This window comes from Thermobia domestica, chromosome 16, assembly GCF_964235325.1.
Source record: "Thermobia domestica chromosome 16, izTheDome1.hap1.1, whole genome shotgun sequence".
NCBI lineage: Eukaryota > Metazoa > Arthropoda > Insecta > Zygentoma > Lepismatidae > Thermobia > Thermobia domestica.
Window position 1 is genome coordinate 141,943,074 of NC_137469.1, and position 20,620 is coordinate 141,963,693.

The 20,620-nt window shown below is 35.8% G+C and overlaps 1 protein-coding gene across 1 annotated transcript in view; it reads right to left on the bottom strand.

Annotated features, from left to right (window-relative positions):
* LOC145672638 (putative maltase-glucoamylase 2) overlaps positions 1 to 20,620 on the bottom strand; it is a 246,467-nt gene that overhangs the window by 116,759 nt on the left and 109,088 nt on the right. Inside the window, 1 exon segment of the mRNA XM_081741799.1 lies at positions 1,782 to 2,020. Coding sequence (XP_081597925.1) covers positions 1,782 to 2,020 — 239 coding nt within the window.

Genomic DNA, 20,620 nt, shown 5'->3' on the forward strand with positions numbered 1-20,620 from the left:
CAATAAACTTTGTTACTTAGATAATTTTTACTTTTTCGCTTTCAAGTGATATGATAAAAACCATAGAAGATTGCACTAATGTTAACATTATATCGCCTGTCATTTATGTTAACCCGCCCCGCTTCGCTGCGGTCACCCCAACCCGCCCCGCTTCGCTGCGGTCATCCCGGAACGCAATAAACTTTGTTACTTAGATAATTTTTACTTTTTCGCTTTCAAGTGATTTATAGCGCCTGTCAGTTATGTTAACCCGCCGAGTCACAGGGTCATGCGGGTTGCATATAAATACGTTTATTTTTATACCTATGATGAACTAATAACAAAGGATTTGTACGTATGGACACCTGAATGGTCAATTATCTCAAGACACTGGTAATTGAAAATTAAAGTGATATGATAAAAACCATCTAGGGTCCACATCCTAACAACCCCCGAAAAATGAAAGAAATCGGTTCAGCCGTATTAGCGTGATGAGCGGACAAAGGATTTTTTGTACGTATTGACACCTGATTGGTCAATTATCTCAAGACACTGGTAATTGAAAAATAAAGTGATATGATAAAAACCATCTAGGGTCCAAATCCTAACAACCCCCCAAAAATGAAAGAAATCGGTTCAGCCGTATTAGCGTGATGAGCGGACAAAGGATTTTGTGCGTTCTCTTTTATATATATAGATAGTGGAGATTACTTCTCTGACCTCTATAATTGACACACCTGGCTGATATTTCGTTCATACTAACCTATGTAAATGATCTTCATTTGCTGAAAACATTTATGCGTTAATAAACACGTTTAATAAACGCATAAGATTTACGGAGGAAGAAATTATTTGGGAAGTCGACTCACATTTGCTTACCCTCTTCCTGTGGTTACAGTTTTACTGCTACTTCATGAATATCTTTAACCTAACAACCCTCGGAATTATTTTCCATACAAAACAAACTATTTTGACTTTTCTGTACAAATCTTTTTCTACTGCTGATTGGTGAGTAGCATTGGTGTTTGAGTACACGTAGTCGTAGATGTTAGCGTATTTATGAACTAAGTTGGATGCTCGATAATTTATATAAACCAAAACATTCGTTTAAGAGTGAGAGAACTAATAATGCAATAAATTTGCAAACTTGTTTCACTAAATATTCAAATGAATTATTATCATTAGTAACTTTCTATGATCACTCTCACCCCTTGAGTGAAATAAGAATAGAATATTGAGTTTCTTAATTAAGTTGATTATTGTTAAAGAATTCAGGATCATTGTTATTGATGTTTTCATACTTTCAATAAAACGTAAGTTACTTTGAAGAGTATTTTTTCATTAAATGAAACTTCAACTGAGTTTAATGAATATTTATTCAATTACATATTAGTAAGCCTATTATTTCAGTTTGTAAACATGTAAGTTAACTGATGCTGATCAAGAAACTTTATCTGGTTTTCATGTGTTGATTTTGATTTCAACTTATAAAAGGAATCCAACGTTTCTATTAGAATTAGTCCAACAGTGTGATAGTGTGGAATGTAAAAGAGACCTTTTTTTGTTTCCTTTTATGTGTTGTGGTTCAGTTTTCACTATATTAACTTCACCTGTCTTCAGCCTGACGTTCCTAATATCCTGAATTGATGTGGTTCATATGGTTTGTTGCATAAACCTAGATGCCGCGGTATAGCTTAAGTCAATAAGGGAGGCTATACCAAATTCCATATCAATTTCTACTTATCACTGTCTATATAAACGAAGTATATAACTATATTCTTAAGATAAATGAATAACAATACCTGAGGAATTCCACATTCTGCAGTTCGATTAATAACTTTCTGTAAATCTCCTAGTGTTTCATACCCGTGACGAGAAAGATGAAATCCAAGACTCCAATATGGTGGAAGAAATGGCCTTCCAATAATGCTTGTATATTGTGAAATAACATCTTCAGGTGTTGGCCCAAGGAATACGAAGAAATCCAGAATACCGCCTAATGTCCTGTACACAAGCGCAGGATACGGAAGTAACTGATACTCTATAAAGTAATAAGAATATTTAATGAAAAGTTCAGAAATATTATATTAAATCCGAGTTTTCTAATTAGTTTCCTTGAATAGAACTACTAACATTTTCGAGAAGTTCTTTTTTAATATATTAAATTAATATTTTATTTTTTAAAGTCAAGCATTTCTTGTTCCATTTTTTTTTCAGATTAATTTTAAAAGGGTAAATACAGTAAATGTAAAATGCCTTGATTATTTTGCACTTATAAAATTTTTGTTTATTCGTTGGTTCAATTATTGCCATATTTGAGAGCTACTTCCTTACTGTCAGTTGGGAACTTCGTATACGCCGATGTTGCATTATAGCCAGCATAGGAATATACATGTACCTCGATATACTGAAATGAATATAATGCGATCTACTGATTTGATATTAAAGTATAAATTGAAAGTCAATGACCTCTCCTGTCATCTGCACTTACGTCACATTTGAAATGTTAAGATTTAGCACGAAATATTCATATTACACCTAGACATTTTTTTGTTCTGTGTACTAACAAAATATATTTAATTTCCTTTATCCTTTTAATACAAGAAAGCAGCATAAATTAAATTGACCGTAAAGTTATACCACTAGTTTAATAACTCTAGTACAGCCCTGTCCAACGCGGTGCCCGCGGGCGCCATGGCGCCCGCCAAGCATTTTCCTGGCGCCCTCTTAAATCGAACTCAAAATACGCAAAATTTCTTGTTTTCAACATTAGATTTTCTTTTATTTCTGTTATTTCATTTTGAAAATAGTAACTAGCACATCTGGCTGTTCTGAACTCTGGGAAAAAGCATTCAACAAAATCGAAGAAATAGTTTCACAACAGTTAATTTGAACATTTGTCTCTTTACACTTGGATAAGGCTACCGCTACGCTATGGCAACCGCGGTAGTTCGCGTGCCTGCTGCTGGCGGCGCTGTCTGTCTTTACCCGATCGTCTTTTGTCATATCGCACCTTGAAAAATTTCCATTGTGAGGATAGAGTCGCTCTCTCTTGGGGAGTACTCTTTGTGTGAACTCACTAGGTATGTATCAATTTTCAAAATAATAATAATAATAATAATAATAATAATAATAATAATAATAATAATAATAATAATAATAATAATAATAATAATAATAATAATAATAGTGATGATGATAATATTAATAACAAATAAACAATGAGTAGTAGTTGTTGTACTAGTAGCAGTAGGCTTATTTCTATAGTAGTTTTGTATTTTTTCGAAAGGCGCCCGCACGTCGGAAAACAGGAGCCAATTGCGCCCGATAAGGTGAAAACGTTGGACAGCGCTGCTCTAGTACCTATATTTTTGTAGTATAATCTTGTAACAGAGGTATCATATATAGACATTTATTAGGTATTTAGTTAAGTACACTGTAATTACTTGGATTTCATTTCATTGTTGATTCTTCGCAGTAATCTTGTATGGTTTTATAATATTTAAACAATGAGATAGGATGCTTCTGATTATGTGAATGTGATTCTTAAGAGAGGGAAGAGTGGGATTGTTCGAGAACGAGGTTTCTACCTCTCCCCCTTTTCAAATATTCTAAGCTACTGTTTTCTTCAAGATCATATAATCAACTATATACTGGAGAGGTTTTACGAATACCTGTGAGTTTAATCCTAAACAAATGGGAAACTCCAACCTACACCTCCTCGCGGAACAAAGCGGGCAACGTCTTAGGCAGCCAACGTAGTGAGTAGGTGGGACCCGACTAACTCCCGCTATAACAAGTCAAACTCTACCAGGTTCTAACGGTATCCTCGGGGGCGGTTGTGCGGGTAGACGTTAGGGTACCTTCTTGTTCTTAGGAGGGGAAACTATCCTAAAAGGCGGATTAACCACAAGATGGTTAACGGTATGGAGATGTGGAAAGGCAATGGGATTACTACCACATTTTATTTTTCCAGGTAGGATGAAGGAGGAGAATAGGTATAATGATGGTTCTTCCTGATGTACAACATTCTGGAGATAAAATAGATCCCCTGTTTGGATCTACGAGAGGAACTACGCCTGGAAAAATCATAAAAAGTGAAAATAATAATAATGACTTACATTTCAACATAGGAATTTTTACAGCTTAAACAGTAGCCCGGCTCCATGTAATCTCGGTGCAAAAAACAAACGTTAGACCATTAAACTTAAATCGATTAATTAATCAATGTGAAGAGCAAATTTTCCACGTTTCCTAAAAAAATATTAATGCAAAAGCATCGTAATCGGTGTCACTGATACGTATGCAGCGGGCCAAAGAAATTCTTGAGGTACAATATCCGTCAGTTAGGCAACAACTAACGCCCGCTCCAAGGTTAATTACGCCTGGTAGAGTAGCTAGAACAGCAGCATGAAGTTGCCCACACTGGTGAAAAAGACAAATCGTAAAGAGTGCTTTTGTGCAGGAGTGAGGCAAAAGGCTGACTCACGAAATGGCAGAAGAGAGTCTTTGCATACTTCTACTCACAGTACACAGCACAGTACTAGAAAAAAATATACGGACACCAGAGGCGCCGATGAGAAGATAAGAGTTGGGGAACTTAAATAATCTTATAATTAACTCAAATGAGGGATTATATAAACTAGTTAACTTAATTAAAATGACTATACATATATGGATACCAACTAATATACGGATAGATTATGCGGTATATGTATTAGTTTATTTTTTTAAATAAACACAAAGCCTTGTGCTGAGTTTTAAAACTATTAACAATAGTCCTAGCTGCAAATCAATTAAAGTATGGATTGATCATTCAGGGAAAGAACCCAGCCCCTAATCAAAATTTTGGGGGTCTAACAGGGCCTGAGCTCCTAGGTTCCGGCGCCACTGATTGATACGTAATGTTACTTCGAAAGAAAAACTTGTTTGATGTCGTTATTCGTTAAACGACTTTTGAAAATGCTAAATATTGTTCTGCAGTAACTTATTTGTAAATATTAAAAATGCAAAATTCAATAACACTTAAACGAGTTGGAGAACTTACCGGTACTAAGCATATTTCTCCTTAGGTTGCAAATACAACTGAGGGTTCGTGATTTGTTTAATATTTGTGCAAATTTACACATTGAGATACAAGGAGAAAAGACGAGAATATAGTGTCAATAAACAACAATTTTAAAATGCACGAAATTAACAGTAAATATCAAATATAGAACTATTAACAGAATTAACTCTGTAACTCCTTTTCTCAATTCATTTTCCTACCTTTCTTTTCAGGATTACATCATCACTGAATTTCTCCACTGGAGACTATCTTTCATTTAACAGCATCAAATTGGAGCTCAGCCTTGTAAATGGAACATTTTAGAAAGTGTAATAGCGAAGGGGAGAATCGAACACGGATTGCTGGATTACGAAACTACACCGTTACCCAGGTTTTTCTTTTCTTTCTACTCAGTTTTTTATTCAAGGAAAACTCAATTACATAGTTTAACAGCGACGTAAGCTAAAAGGAAACTGAAGACAAAATTTGAACGTTAATAAATGCCGTTTAGATAATTAGCAAAATATTTCTGTCGGTGTTGAGATGTAAAAAGTGAGAGAAAATAAAAGTTTTAGATACAGATCAGTATTTCGTTTGATATTGTCTTTAAGTATTAAAGCTGTCGTAGTAATCGTTAACCAGATGATAATATTGTGCTTGGTTTGACGAAAATATTTATATTCAGGAAAGAGCAACATGTTTGTATCAGTGACACTTTTTGTGTGCAGACGCAGAATGCGGCTTAGAATACAACAATATTTGGACCAGATAAATTTGCTGTCACGATACCCAGAAAGTCGTGTTCGATTGTGTTCTCAGTAGGGCAATGAGCACAATACATAGTATTACTTAGTCCAATGTTATATCTACGTAAATTTGTAACAATTAAATTGTGTACAAATAGAAACCAAAGTGATTTAAGATTACACGAAAGAAATTTCGCCATAATAATAGTCCAAATTTGCCACCATTTAACAGTTGGAAATTGCTGCTGTATTTTAGGAACATACCTTATATTACTATGATAATGACAATATAATTGTTTAACAGTATACGTTTCAATACGCTCATGACTGATTACAGCATAACTTATATCAAGAATAACATTAGTAAGGTGTGGGTACATACGAGGCCAAGGGCGAACACTGACTGGCGAATCTAAAGATACATAAAAAAGACATTATTTTAGTAACACTGCTGTGATTAAAAAAACATACACACAAAGTAAGACATATGTACGGTGTAACAATAAACTGCAGCATTGCTGGCGAATATTTAAAATACGTAAACCTCCATTAGCAGGAGGCTCATATACAGTTGGACGAGCAACTCTGAAGATTTGTTTATGCCACAGAAAGTAAGTGCGTGACTGGCGATTTTACGTTCATATTTGACAGGTAATGGGAAAATTTGATCAAGAAACCAGAGTTGAGAAAATGGAAATACATTAAGAAAATAAGCACGATCATACGTATATTGTAAGGTCTCGCAACATATCATATAAAATGAAAATTACCTTAGTCTGTGACTTGCGAATAATTATAATGTATGGTTTGTTTTATTGTGCACCGCCAGCGAACTACTAAAGCTTTAAAACCACCTATAAGAGTAAAAGGTGTGTGACAAAACTGTTCAGCCTCAGAGTGAAAATAAAAAAGTTCAATTTTGTGATAATTAACAACAGCACCCGCAATACCAGCAAAATTATTAAGTTCAGACTGAGCCATCTGTAAATCTGCAGGAGAATTAAGTACGACATGGACATCATCAATGTAAGCTTGAATGCAAATGGCCCTGGTTTCAATACGGACACCAGGCATATACAGTGAAACCTGTCAACTTGGCCACCTCTCTAAGTTGGCCACCTGCTTATCTTGGCCTAGTTCGTCTTGAACCTGCATTTTCCCATAAGACATTCATTACTTACCACTCTATAAGTTAGCCACCTGTCTATCTTGGAAGTTGGCCACACTGAAGCAATGTTTATCCTATGATAATAATGATAAAGTTACCTGTGTATCTTAGCCAAGCAAAATACCGTTTTGTTATTTTTCTTAACTCTTTCGTATTCCCATATGAGAGGCAGATATTCTGTGTTTGTGACTGGAGAAAAGAAGCAAGGATTCGCGCGATTTGCTCTTGGAGGTCAATGGCCAGAAGACTACCCTGTTAAAGGGTTGGTAAAAGAAGACGTGAATAAGAAAAATCACGTACAGGAATTCAGGAAGTGGTTGTACGTATTTGTTTACCCTGTCTGTTTTGGTAAAGCCATTAGCTATATCAGCTCTCTCATCAGTGTTGAGCTTTAGTAATTCCGGAAAATTCTCAAGGTTTAAACTAACCATCTCAATTGTCAACTATTGGCACCTGTCGGCTTGTCAAAAGATAGCGGAGTTTTTGAGATATGAATTCCCTCAGGATTTTCTCAAAACATCTTTTGCTCCGAGGAAAACACTTCTAGCTCATTAACAAGAGGTAGTTAACTACAATATTAGAATGTCCATATCTGCCAAAAAGAATAAAACAAATACGTCTAGAATAAACCATCATTCAGTAACAACTGAAAAGAAGTCATATAAATTGCATATGAATTTCTCAATTCATAACTTAGCTTTTCTTGTTTTCAATCTGAATAATTCAGTGTGCTATAATATCAATTTCAATAAACTGCGTACATATGCTTCTATTTCATGGTTGTTTGTGTTATTGTGTTTTCAATCCGAATAATCCAATGTACCAGACTAGTTTTCAGACTATAGCATACATTAAACATGCTATAGTAATATTTTTTAGTGCTGTATACTTTTATGATTACTCTATATACGTTATTCATAAGTAGCTGTCGTGCCACTGCTTATTAAAATTTTACAATCAAGTAATACTAAAAAAACTATTCTAAAAATACGCCAATCACACTTGTTTTTTGTAAGTTGGCCACCTGTCTAAGTTGGCCACTTTTTGATGGAACCGATGGTGGCCAACATAGACAGGTTTCACTGTATTATTAAGTTTCTATACTAACGGTTCAATAGGTAAACTGTATAAAATAGAACATAAGGGGAATCCCTGGGGAAAACTTCTATTCACCAACAAATTCTGAGATAAAATACCATTACAATGTATTTGAGGTAAAAGATAGGAAGAAAGTGCTTTTATCATAGAAATAAAATGAGATTCTATACCATAAGACGGCAGTAATTGATATAAATAATCGAGAAGGATATTATCAGAAGCTTGTGCCATATCGACTGATAGTAATGCAGTGGTAAAGCCATGAATATTGGTAAAATAAGCAAGTGTCCCTGATATTACTTAAGGTGACATACAAGGTGGGACAAGAATCGTGACCAAACAGAAGTGGAGACAATAAATGTAGTAAGACATGTCGCAGTCCACTTGCAAGAAGACGTGCAAGAATCGTGTAGTCAGAATTAAGTAACGTAGTAGGACGATAATCTTGAATATAAGTAGAATGGGCACGTTTAATAACTAACACCAAAAAGGCTTTCTTCATGTGCCTAGTAAAGTGAGGCAAACTCTAAAATTCATTAAACATTTCAGTGAGGAAAGGTAACATCAAGTCAGTAAGCACTAAGTACATTTCATTGGGGATCATGTCAGGACCTGCAGATTTATGTCATTTAGCTATAAGAATGGCATTTTTAACTTCCTGTTCTGTAAATGTTGCATCCAGAGTATCCCGATCGGCAACCTCCAAGCTAGGAAGCATAGCAAAAGGGAAAGAGGAAGTATTTACGGGAGATACATTCGTATTTAAACTGGTATGATAATTATGAAAGCATGGCACCACCTGATTACAATGATGCACAGTCTTATTTTAATCCACTACTTTACTTATAAATTTACGTTGACCGCGTTTGGGCTCTTTACAAATTTGCTGAAATGCCGCATCCTCCGTTACATTACAACTTTCTATTTTATTTCTGACCAAAAAAAAAACTTTTGTACGCTTCCGATACAAGATATCAGTAACGCTTTAATTTATTTGATCTTGAGAAACACAGAAGGAGGCATAGGTTCAGGATATGCAGAGTAATAGGCATGAAGTAAACGAGTATAATAATTAAACTGGGTATAATAATCATGCCAACGCTCCTTACTATAATGTCTACATACAGATCTTAAAGCTGGTTTAATATGAAGTTCCCAACGAGTAAGCAAGGATGAACGTCCACTATAATTAGAAAATTGGCGCCATTTAGTAACAAGGCGATGTTGCAACTCAGGATCCAATAATACATATGTATTCATATGCCATACTGGAGAAGGCTGAAAAAAAAATCTGAACAGGTAACTTCAATGTTAACAAGACAGCACAGTGATCTGTGAACGAAGCAGGATAAAGTTGTACATCGAGCACACAAGTTATTAAGGATTGAGATATGTAGAATCTGTCTAACCGACTTGAACTATAGCTCGTAAAGAATGAATGTCCGAGTTCTGTAGGCTTATAATAATTCCAAACATCCATAAGGTTAAACGAAGTTACTACTTGTTGTAGAGTAGACGAAAAATTGCATCCTGGATGATGATCTTGCGCAAGAAGAGAACAATTGAAATCCCCTGCGCAGATAATAGGAGCAGTACTGGCATTAAAGCGACGCCAAGAACCGTAGCAAAAAATGATTTCTGGCAGCTTTCTGATTACTGCCAGAATGGGCATAAACGTTAGTAAGGTGGTATTGCTCTAACTTTGCTATTAGCAGTTTACCTTCTGGATGTAAATATAAATTATCAATTGCCAAATCTGCCCTATAAATGAGACCAGTTCCGGTACCAAAAGGAGTATTATTAGCAACATAGATATACTGATGAAGTGATTGAAGAGTAGAAAAGTTTACTTCTTGAGACAATGGACCAAAATGAAATCCACTAAAGCAGCTTTCCTAACCGCAGAAGACAAACCATTAACATCAATTGTGAAAAAATTCACTGAAAACATGTAGAAATAATCAAACGGAAACGGTAACATACACGATAAAAGCCCTATTAAGAGGGACCATAAAAGTAAAAAACGGATCGGGAGGAGATTCATTATAAAAACAAAACAATGTCAAGTATTCACTAGGCACAGTAATTTGCAATTTACACAAGAACGGGGATATCACTGAGTAGCACTGATATCCTCGATAACACTAGGCGTATCTTGTACTTCAGCGTTTTAAGAGAAGATTATCTTACCAAGTTCATGTCGCTTCTTGTGTTTTCGGCGTCTTCGTTCGGGAGATGCAGAAGATGAACGGTTGACTTCCGTTTTGCGGTTGAAACGTTGTCAAGTAGCATAGGGTCAGAATTAGTCGTAGTGGTAGAAACAGGAAGAATTTGAGAAGAAGTCGTAGCCTTGATAGATGAAGCATTCAAACATGATACAGGAAGATCGACATGGGTCTCAACAGTGTGAGGCAGTGAGACGGGTACCGGAGAGCCGGGCAATCCTTATACTTTTGGAGTGGGACTGTTGCTGCGACTGCAAAATACATGATCCGGAGGGGAGAATGTTTCACTAGAAGGTTCAGCTTCAAAAAAAGAATCAGCACTAGGTAGAAGTTTAAAACTGTTATGAACCACTGTTGAAAAAAGCACCTCCCCAGTTACGGAGGGGGTGGGGCCTGGCACAGAAAAAACACACTCAACACTGGTATTGGCGGGAGGGTCAAAAGGAGGTTTCGGTTGCAACACAGGGAAAACACTATAATTTGCAAGGTCCGGTGCTCTTTCAAGTTGTACTGGGAGAGGGAGTCCCCTCAGTAAGGTACGGACACCTGGAGCCACTGACGTTGACGTATGCCCATGAGGCTGACCTGGCTTGGCCTGGCGATGAGGCAGGAGGAAACGAGGTGGGATTCGCTATCACACTTCGCACATGTTTTAGATTGCCCAAAATAGGTAACCCAAAACCGAACATTACAGATTGTCACATAGGAAGGAATGTTCCGTTTCAAAATCGTTTTAAAGAGCTTTCGACCAGTTCGTACAGGATAATGATAGTCTGTGGTCTTTTTTTCTTCGTCCATGGAAATTATTTCGCCATACTGACCCAACACTTGCTTTATTTGGGCATCTGAAATTTCCATAGGAACTATATGAATTTTCACCAATTTGAACATTTGAGAAGCCGATTTCAAAGGCAGTTCATAAGTACCTTCAGCTTCAGTATATCACACAACACCATTACGATCCATGAGGATCTGATCACACAAGTCCGCATGAGAAAGTGTATTGAAAAGAAACTTACGGGTAAAATCAAGTTCGATGCTCAACATATCAATTAACGCAAACTTAAATTCATCCTGTATCCATTCATGTAAGTAAATCGAATTAGGAACATTTACTACACTCTGGAAGTCAATACGAATCGTATTAACAGGTAAGGGAGCCATGAGTCACTGAATAATCACAATGAATAACTTAGCGTTCCAAGGACAAAACAATTAAAAAACAATGCAATTCAATTGCACAGGCAGCAAATATAACACCAATTGAGGGCAAGTGCAGTCAATCAGACACCACCCTCCACGAAACACTCGATTCGTACAAACACAACACAGCACACGATGTGAACTGCACGAAGGTCACGGACGAACTACCACTCATCTAAAAAGCGTTACTTACTCCGGCTCGCCTAAATAAAGAGCCTTTGTAGTTCGATCAGAACAGTAGCTTGTTAATAGTCAGATTGATTGGCAAAAACAAGAATATGTAATTGAGGAGTCGGAGGGCATTATATTACTGAATTCACTAAATAATCAAATTTATAGATTTTTTAAAAACAGAATACAAAACTGCTTTATTTTGAATCAAATAAGGCGTGTGTATTATACTCGTAAATAATCTAAATCCAAATCAATTGCTACATAGTAATCTTGGTTAAGTCATTTAGACGCTCGACCAGTAATCTAAAGGTAGTCGAATGGAATCGGATCCACGAACGACCAAAACTTTTTCTTTACTTTACAATTTCTGGTGGCGATTCATCGCCGATGACACACGTTTTATTTTCTTCTGATATTTCAATACTTGAACTATCAAATCTTCAGGAATAATAATAGTAATAATAATAAACTAACAATAATTATTACTATCTCATAAAAGATTAAAAGTTAGGAGCTTATGAGCACAACATTATAACCGGAAATGTAACATGTAGCAAGAATATTTTGGTTTTGTTTAGTGTTGCTCACGGGAAGAGGAATTTATTAAATCGTTTCTGAAACAAAACAAACAATATTGAGACGAGAGTTTACATTTAAATTCAAGACGGGACAAGGCTAACTCAAATTATCCTCTCGCTTTGGAGATGAAAATCGAGGCGAGACGAAAAGTATCGTAAACATTTCTCGTTTTATTTCGATTCTCGAAATAGTGTATGTCCATTCTTTAAGTAACAATTTTTTTGTAGACTGAATGTTATACGCTATTTTGTTACTTTGTATTTCGGAACTTATTGAATTTATTATGGTCTGTGTAAGTATTTTGGTAGCAAAGCTCTTATAATCACTTCTGTATATTCTGAAAGTTAGTTTATTATATCCCTTACTTTCAGTGATATTCAGTTATTTCTATTAGAGTTATCTTCCTCAAAACGTACAGTAGAATATTTTGTTCATGAAAGTTTATTGTAACGCCTTGGTTTAGAACTTTGGTACTTGCAGAGGTGTGTCCTGAAGGTCCAGACACCATCCCGTAATTTCCGACATATCGGTGTTTTGGCTAATTTTAGGGCAGCTTTAAAATAATAATAATAATAATAATAATAATAATAATAATAATAATAATAATAATAATTATTATTATTATTATTATTATTATTATTATTATTACAGAAAATTTAAGACCTAAATATTACGCGCTATTGCAATTTAAATAAGCATACTGAAGTAGATAGGAAAAGATAAAGAAGATTAGAGATAGTTTCGAGCGATTAGTGTCAGAAAGGAAACAAAAGGGGAAAAGAAGGTGTCATCTCCTGGACAATATTAATATCGAAACTTCGGATGCCTAAACAAAAATTAAGTAGGATTTGTCTTCACCACGATACATAGTAACACGCTTTCTTTGGATAGAAGACTTTGGATTATGTATGCGTTATGTTGATATTTTAACAAAATAATCATACCAATATAAGAATAATAGTCCATATTTACAAATTTTGATTGAACGGGTATATGGAACGTGTTGGAAATGGCGAACGAAAATATTATTTCAAGCAGTAGGAGTAATAGTGGGAGACGTTCGGAATAATTGCTCGGAAACAATATCATTTTAGACACATTTTTGACTCATACTAGACACGTTACGTTTTCACACAGTGCGAACCAAGGTTGTAGACAGACATGTGACGTCATTTTGCTAGTTTTTCTCCTGTGAAGAAAGCCGTGTCCACTCTAACTTGTAAGACTGAAAGAAATTTAGTATTTTTCGTTTTATTACACATCAGAAGTATTGCAGTTGATAAAAACAGCTTATCGCAGCTAGAATCGAACCCGAGACCCCTGAATTATGAAATGAATGCTTATTCCACTACGCTAAGACTGTCCTGTTAAGTAAGACTCAAAAGACACTCGTTTATGAATCAAATTGCACATGTTTACGATAACGACGAAACACGCTTATTTTTGTGATGATAAAATACTATAGTCGAGAGGCTTCAAATTTAAATTTAAAAACAAAAATAGGCATATAGGGGCATATGCAGAATCATCCTGACTTGTGATTAGTACCACAGTAAAGAGTTCAACTAACATATGCTTCCTGCAGTAGTCAGGGCTTTAATATGGCACTAATCATACGTCAAAACGATTCTGCATATGGCGGATAGTGCCTGAGACCACGTTGTTTTCTGATTCACAGAAATATCTCCGTAACTTGTCTTTATTATACTTAGTAATACTCGTTTTACAGTTATTCCCAGTAACTTTGGACGACAGGTACATGAACACAGATACATTGAGGACATGTTCAATTTGAAAAGATCTCCCATCGGGAATTGAACCCAGGACCGCGTGCACTGAACTATCTGAGGCAGTGATGGCATGGGTAAATGAAAATTTCACGCGCCATGACCCATCATGACCCTCCACCAACCGTAACCCACTCTGATTCACAACCCAAAATGAACCACTCGGACCCACCACGAATCACTCGGACCCACAACCCACAATGACCACTCTGAGCCACCACCCACCGACCAAATACGACCCACCACTTACCAAAACACATTGTTATCAACTCTGACAAATGATGCACAGCTTCTTCTTCACTGTCTAAAGAGTTTATACTTGTAATATTAAAACAATGTTGTAAAATTCTAACTAATCGGAGTTTGACTTTTTACGGCAACTCGTTTAAGCACCGGTCTGTTATAATAACGACGGATCTGACTTTTACGATATAAAATGGTAAAGCGTTTTTCATGGGCCGAATTTCGATGATGGTATAATTAAATTATCATGTTATAATTATTTCCTCGTTGAATTATCGATACTTTTCAGTGGAAAAACGCATGAAATTTCGAAGTCCCAAATCAAGGTAGGTATATCAACGTAAAGTCCAAACTTGTAATTAAGCGGACATTACAAATATTATGTATATTTTTCTCACAACTTTATTGCTTGATTGTCCTGTGCCCTAAGCGCTCCACATAATAAACATGAGCTTCAGCAACTATAATAGAAAGCGTATGGTTTCTGTTTCTCAATTTGTTTGTAAATTTGTCTCTCAACTAATATCCATCATTTTCAATTATTTTTACAAATCAAACCACTACCAATTTTGCATATATATATAAAAAGTGCCGCCCCCTCATAAAGAAGAATTTTAAACAATCCCATGAGACGTTGTGTTCATTTTCAATAAAGAGTTAATACAGTGACTCACATTAATATTCGGACACTTGCATTTTGTTGAAAGTAGGAACGATTATGAAATAAGTGAGAGCCATGAGAGTAAACAAATGAGGTATTATATTCATATACTTACAGAAATAAAAGAAGTACAAATACGATGTCTTGAACGAAAGAAGCAGAAACAACATACAGATATTGATGACACTATGTATTTGCAACGTCACTTTAATATTCGGACACCTACTACATAGATGTTTTGTATCTGTTGTTTCTTGCTCACAAACACTTTACTAATACTTAGAGGGAAACACGACGTTTCATGACTCCCTGTAAATGGTTGGACATGCTTCCAACAAGTTTGTTCGTAGAATGGGGCGATATGTCATCCCTTGCTGCGCGGAGAGCCATTTTCAAATCGTCTCGTGAAGTTACTTGTACCCGTTTGGCCTTACACTGTAGCTCATCCCAGATATGCTCTATAGGATTAAGGACGGGACTCTGTGGTGGCGTTTCAAGCACTTTCGGACAATTATACAGCAACCATTCGCGCACCACATGCGCTTTATGCTTCTGGTCATTATCATGGTAAAATTTAAACATCCCTTAATTCCTAATTTTTCAGCACTTTGATGGGGATTTTGAAACCTCTTTTGTTATAATCCCTTCAAAAAACACGACTTCTCACACTCCCGATGCAAAAATACACCCCCATACCATCACACTTCCTCCTCCATGCTTTACAGTAGGTTGAAGATTTGCAGGATTTAACTCTGTATTAGACTTCTGCCACACAATTACCATGCCATCGGACCCATGCAGATTGATATTTGATTAGTCCGTGAATAACACGCCATTACACCAATTTGCAGGCTTCTCAATATGAACTTTAGCGAACTTAACTCTTTTACCTTTGTTAATTTTACTAATGAAAGGTTTTTTCCTACCTATTTTCCCATTAAACCCTTCACTTCACAACACTCGCCACGCAGTTTGTGGATGTACCGTCTTCCCTGTGTCTTCATACAGCTTTACAGTTCATTTCGGCGCACTTATCCTGGAATTTGTCTTCACTTTCCGAATCAATTTGCGTTTCTCTCCATCATTCAGTTTCACAGGTCGACCCTTTTGATTCACTGACTCGATTCAATCCTCTCCATTAAATCTTTGTACAATGTCATAAACGGTGCTTTTGCAAATATTGAGTAGATCTGTAATTTCCCTGTACGATAGACCTTTCGCTTGGTGAAAAATTACTAACTGCCGTTGCTTAAACGTTGTATTTTGTCCCTTCCGCCCCATTTTCCTTTTATGCTTTCTCTCGGTCACACTAACCACTCGTAAACTAAACAGATACTCACGTCCTGTCTCGGGACAACTTAAACTGCAACTGGAACTTTTCCACTGTCTCGCTCGTTATTGATAAACAAACGTCTAAACAACTGTCCGAATATTAAAGTGGCGTCCAAAATACAGTATATTTCAATTGCGTGCTCATAAACTGGACTTAGTTTGCATAATTTATTTAACTGATAGCACTTGTTAATTAACTGATAGTGAAAGGGTAAGTTTTTTTTTAATTTTGTGCGGAAAAACTGTTTTAGAGTGCAGAAACCCCTACCCAAAATGTGAAATTTGACGCCCTAAAGGCAAGAAGTAGTGAGTGTAATTGTGCACAGATATTGTATACGTAAAATGAGGCAATATGGTTTTCGTATTTTCCTAAAAAGATAGTTGGGTGGGTCACAGACCTTTCCAAATCTTTAATTACGAATTATCAAAAATGCTAATAAGTATACGTCAAAAGAAACTTTTGAAGGGACAATACGCAAAAAATAAGCAAACATGTGTTTTTAGCTTGTGCGGAGAAACAGTGTTGGGGCCAAGGCCTCTTCCGCAAAAAGTAAATATTATCGTAGAAGTACGGGAAGGAGTGGATCGAAGCGATTAAAATTGTTTGTTGATATTGTATATGTAAAATAAGGCAATTCGTGTTTCCCAATTCTCCCCATCCCATTTGCTTCAAATTTGGCACACAAAAAGTAGACAGAAATCGAAACGTGTCTTTGTTTATGTGGAAAAATATTGTAAGGGTAAAAGGAAACGGTGTTAAAATAGTGAAATGTTACCAATAGATAGATGACCTAAAATTAGAATCAATACAGTGAATTTCGAGTATGTTCTCTTTCTATTCTCAAAAGTTCATGTTCAAAGACTGAACATTGCGCACTCTAGCATGGTACAAACAGACAGAAAAACGAGCAATTGCCATATAAACAAAACACGTGCCGATGTGCCAAATTAGAAGCAAACCGGATGGGGACAATTGGGAAACACGAATTGCCTTATTTTACATATCCCATATCTACATACAATTTCATTTGCGTCGATCTACTCCTTCCTGCACTTCTAATATAATATTTACTATTTTTCGAAGGAGGCCTCGGCCCCATCACTGCTTCTCTATCTACACAAATTAAAAACACATGTTTGCTTACTATTTGCACATTGCCCCTACACAAAAAAGGCACTTCTGACGTATATTTATTATCACTTTTGATAATTCGTAAAGTAAGATTTGGAAGGGTCAGTGCCCCATCCAACTTTCCTTCTTTTTTTTTATTTAGAAAAATACGAAAAACACATTGCCACGTATACAATATCTGTGCACAATTACATTCACTTCAGTCCCCTTCTTCTTACCTTTAGGGTGTCAACTTCCAAATTTTGGGTAGGGGCTTTTGACCTCTAAAACCGTTTTTCCTGCAGAAAAATAAAAAAACGCTTATTCGTTTTTTTTTTTTTTTTTTTTGTATTGTTCCAGTACAAAGTTTCGTTGAAACTCATCATGTCTTTTAGGCACTTCTGACATACTGGTATTAGCACTTTTGATATTTCGTGATCTTTGCGTTTAATGTTCCACGATTACGCCTGTTAGGTTAAGGGAGACCATGATTATAGGAAGTGAATTATGATGGCCAAATTACTGGAAGAAGAAAATTTGAGTGTCCCGAGAAAATCCACTAGCACGATGTTGTCTACTTCAAGCTTACTTGTCTTGGAAACGAATCAAGTACCCACCCTCAGATCAGAGTTGAAGTGGGTCAGTGGGTTAAGTGGATCGGGGGTCAACAGCATTTGACCCACTGCTACCTACCACACACCATGACCCACTGCAACCCACCGCCCACTCTGATCTACGGACTCACTCTACTTACTGCATTGTAGACAGTATCTTCGGAACAGTATATTTTTAACCTTTGACCCTAGCCATAGGAACTAAATACACATTTCTGATTGGTTGCAATTTACGATTGTTCAAACCTTGTGGTGAATGTATTGTGTATTATTGTAATAGAAGAAAATTGTCACTTTGTTGGAACTAAAGAAGAAAATTGAAGAAGCAGCTGATGTTAAATTAATATCATGGCAGTCAAGCTGGAACGAAAAGAGCAATGCGGGGCTTCTGACTCGTTCTTACTACTACTTCTATTACTACTTATACTATGGATTCGTGTAGCAAAACAGCACACGTAACGTAAGTAAATCACTTTTTTGAGCATTATTTATCATATTTTAATTGAAAAGGTGTTACAGAGCCTTAATAAAAACTAAATATAAGAATTAAAAATGTCTTCTCACAGCCGGGTTTGAACCCACGCCGAAAGTAATTATAAGTACTAAGCAGTTGTACTAGCAGTCTCGGTCACGAAGATCGACAGTAGTAGGTGGTTCATTTCCGCTATATTTATGGTACGTGGCGAGAAACGGATAACTTCAACTAATTAGAACCGCGTATTTAGCTCCTATTGCTAGGACGAGCGTTCTTAAAAACTATGTTTCTGAACACTGGTGAATTTGTCTCTGTTTTGCTTTCAAACCTGCATTGCCCTTCCTCTTTCATTTGTTTCTGGTTACTTACCTGAGATGAGTATCTCTAAGTGAAAAAAGAACTCCAGGCATTTTTGGATATTGATATTTGTAATTGCAATAAAGCAATAGGACTTATATTACTAATTGGCTTTCAAGACACACGGCCTGTGAGTTTTTAAGGAGCTAACTACAGGAAACAATACATTTTTGAATCACTATAATATAAAAATTATTATATAAAAGTGGATGTAACTATGTGTGTCTGATCATCACGGCCAAATTGCAAAGTCAAATGAAATTACACCTTAATCTAAATTGGGATGTTATCATATAACTTTCATGATAATAATATCTTAAGGGGGTAGTGGGGATCCAAATTTTTGAGAAAAAAATTGAGTATCTCACAAGCTGTTAAACTTACGGAGCTGAAATTCAGAATATTAACTCTTTATTGAAATGAACACAACGTCTCATAGGATTTTTTAAAATTCTTCTTTATGAGGGGAGCGTTACTTTCTATATATGCAAAATTGGTAGTGGCTTGGTTTGTAAAAATAATCGAAAACGATCGATATTAGTTGAGAAACAAATTCACAAACAAATTGAGAAACAGAAACCATGAGAAACTATAATAATTGCTGAAGCTCATGTTTATTATATGCAGCGCTTAGGGCAGAGGACAATCAAGCAATAAAGTTGTGAGGAAAATATAAAATTTGTAATGTACGCTTAATTACACGGAAATTTAAGTTTAGACTGTATGTTGGGGTTGTACCTTGATTTGGGACTTTGAAATTTCATGTGTTTTTTCCACTGAAAAGTATCGATAATTCAACAAAGAAATAATTATACCATGATAATTTAACCTGGGAACGAGTGTTGATTTATGACGCGAGCTGTCGACAGCTGAGCGCGGCGCTTACCTTCAATATAAGCGTTCCTGTAGCCGTTTATCACTCTATATGGGATTTATTTTAAACACATTTCTTTATGCTGACATTTTGTGATTTTATTATTATTATCGCAAATATTAAACGGTGTTTTTACAAAACTATTTCTTATTACAACTTGTACCTATTTTTATTGTCAAAATTTTTTTTATCAAATCAATTTCTGTTATCCTGTAAACAATTCACCTACTCGACTATCATTATCATGTAAAAATCACACTTTTTTATTATCACCATTAACACTCAAGCATTACAGTTTTTAAATATTTACATAGTTAGAGCGTGTTTTCAGTTTAGTATGCTCACCATATGGTCATATTAATCACATTATAAGATTGAAATTTCATATATATATATATATATATATATATATATATATATATATATATATATATATATATATATATATATATATATATATATATATATATCTTAGTGTAAACATTTTACTTACGTCTCTCGATATATAGATATTTTAATCAGACCCTATTCTTCTCTATGTCGCCTCACTGTCTTGATGTGACCCATTACACTTCCAGAAGGTGCTGACAGTGTTTTTCCAACAGATTGGCACTTCACAATTAGCACATCGTACAATAGTTTTATTTCTCTTTTTTCGCAAGCTACAACTGAATATTATTCTTGTTATTGTCTATGATCTCGAAAAAATCACCCACTCCGTCGGTCAACAAGTGAGCGTGGCGCTCACAAATTATGGATAGTCACATAAATAACGGTTGTGCTACTCAATTGAAGAGAATAAAACGTTGACGCTTGACTCGCATACACTAGACATATGAAGAGACAGCTAGACGGCTCCTCAGGTATGTGACGCCACGAGGGCGGCTTTTGAATGAAAACATAAAAAAAGGCGAGCGCTGCGCTCACCTGTCGACCGTTCCCGGGTT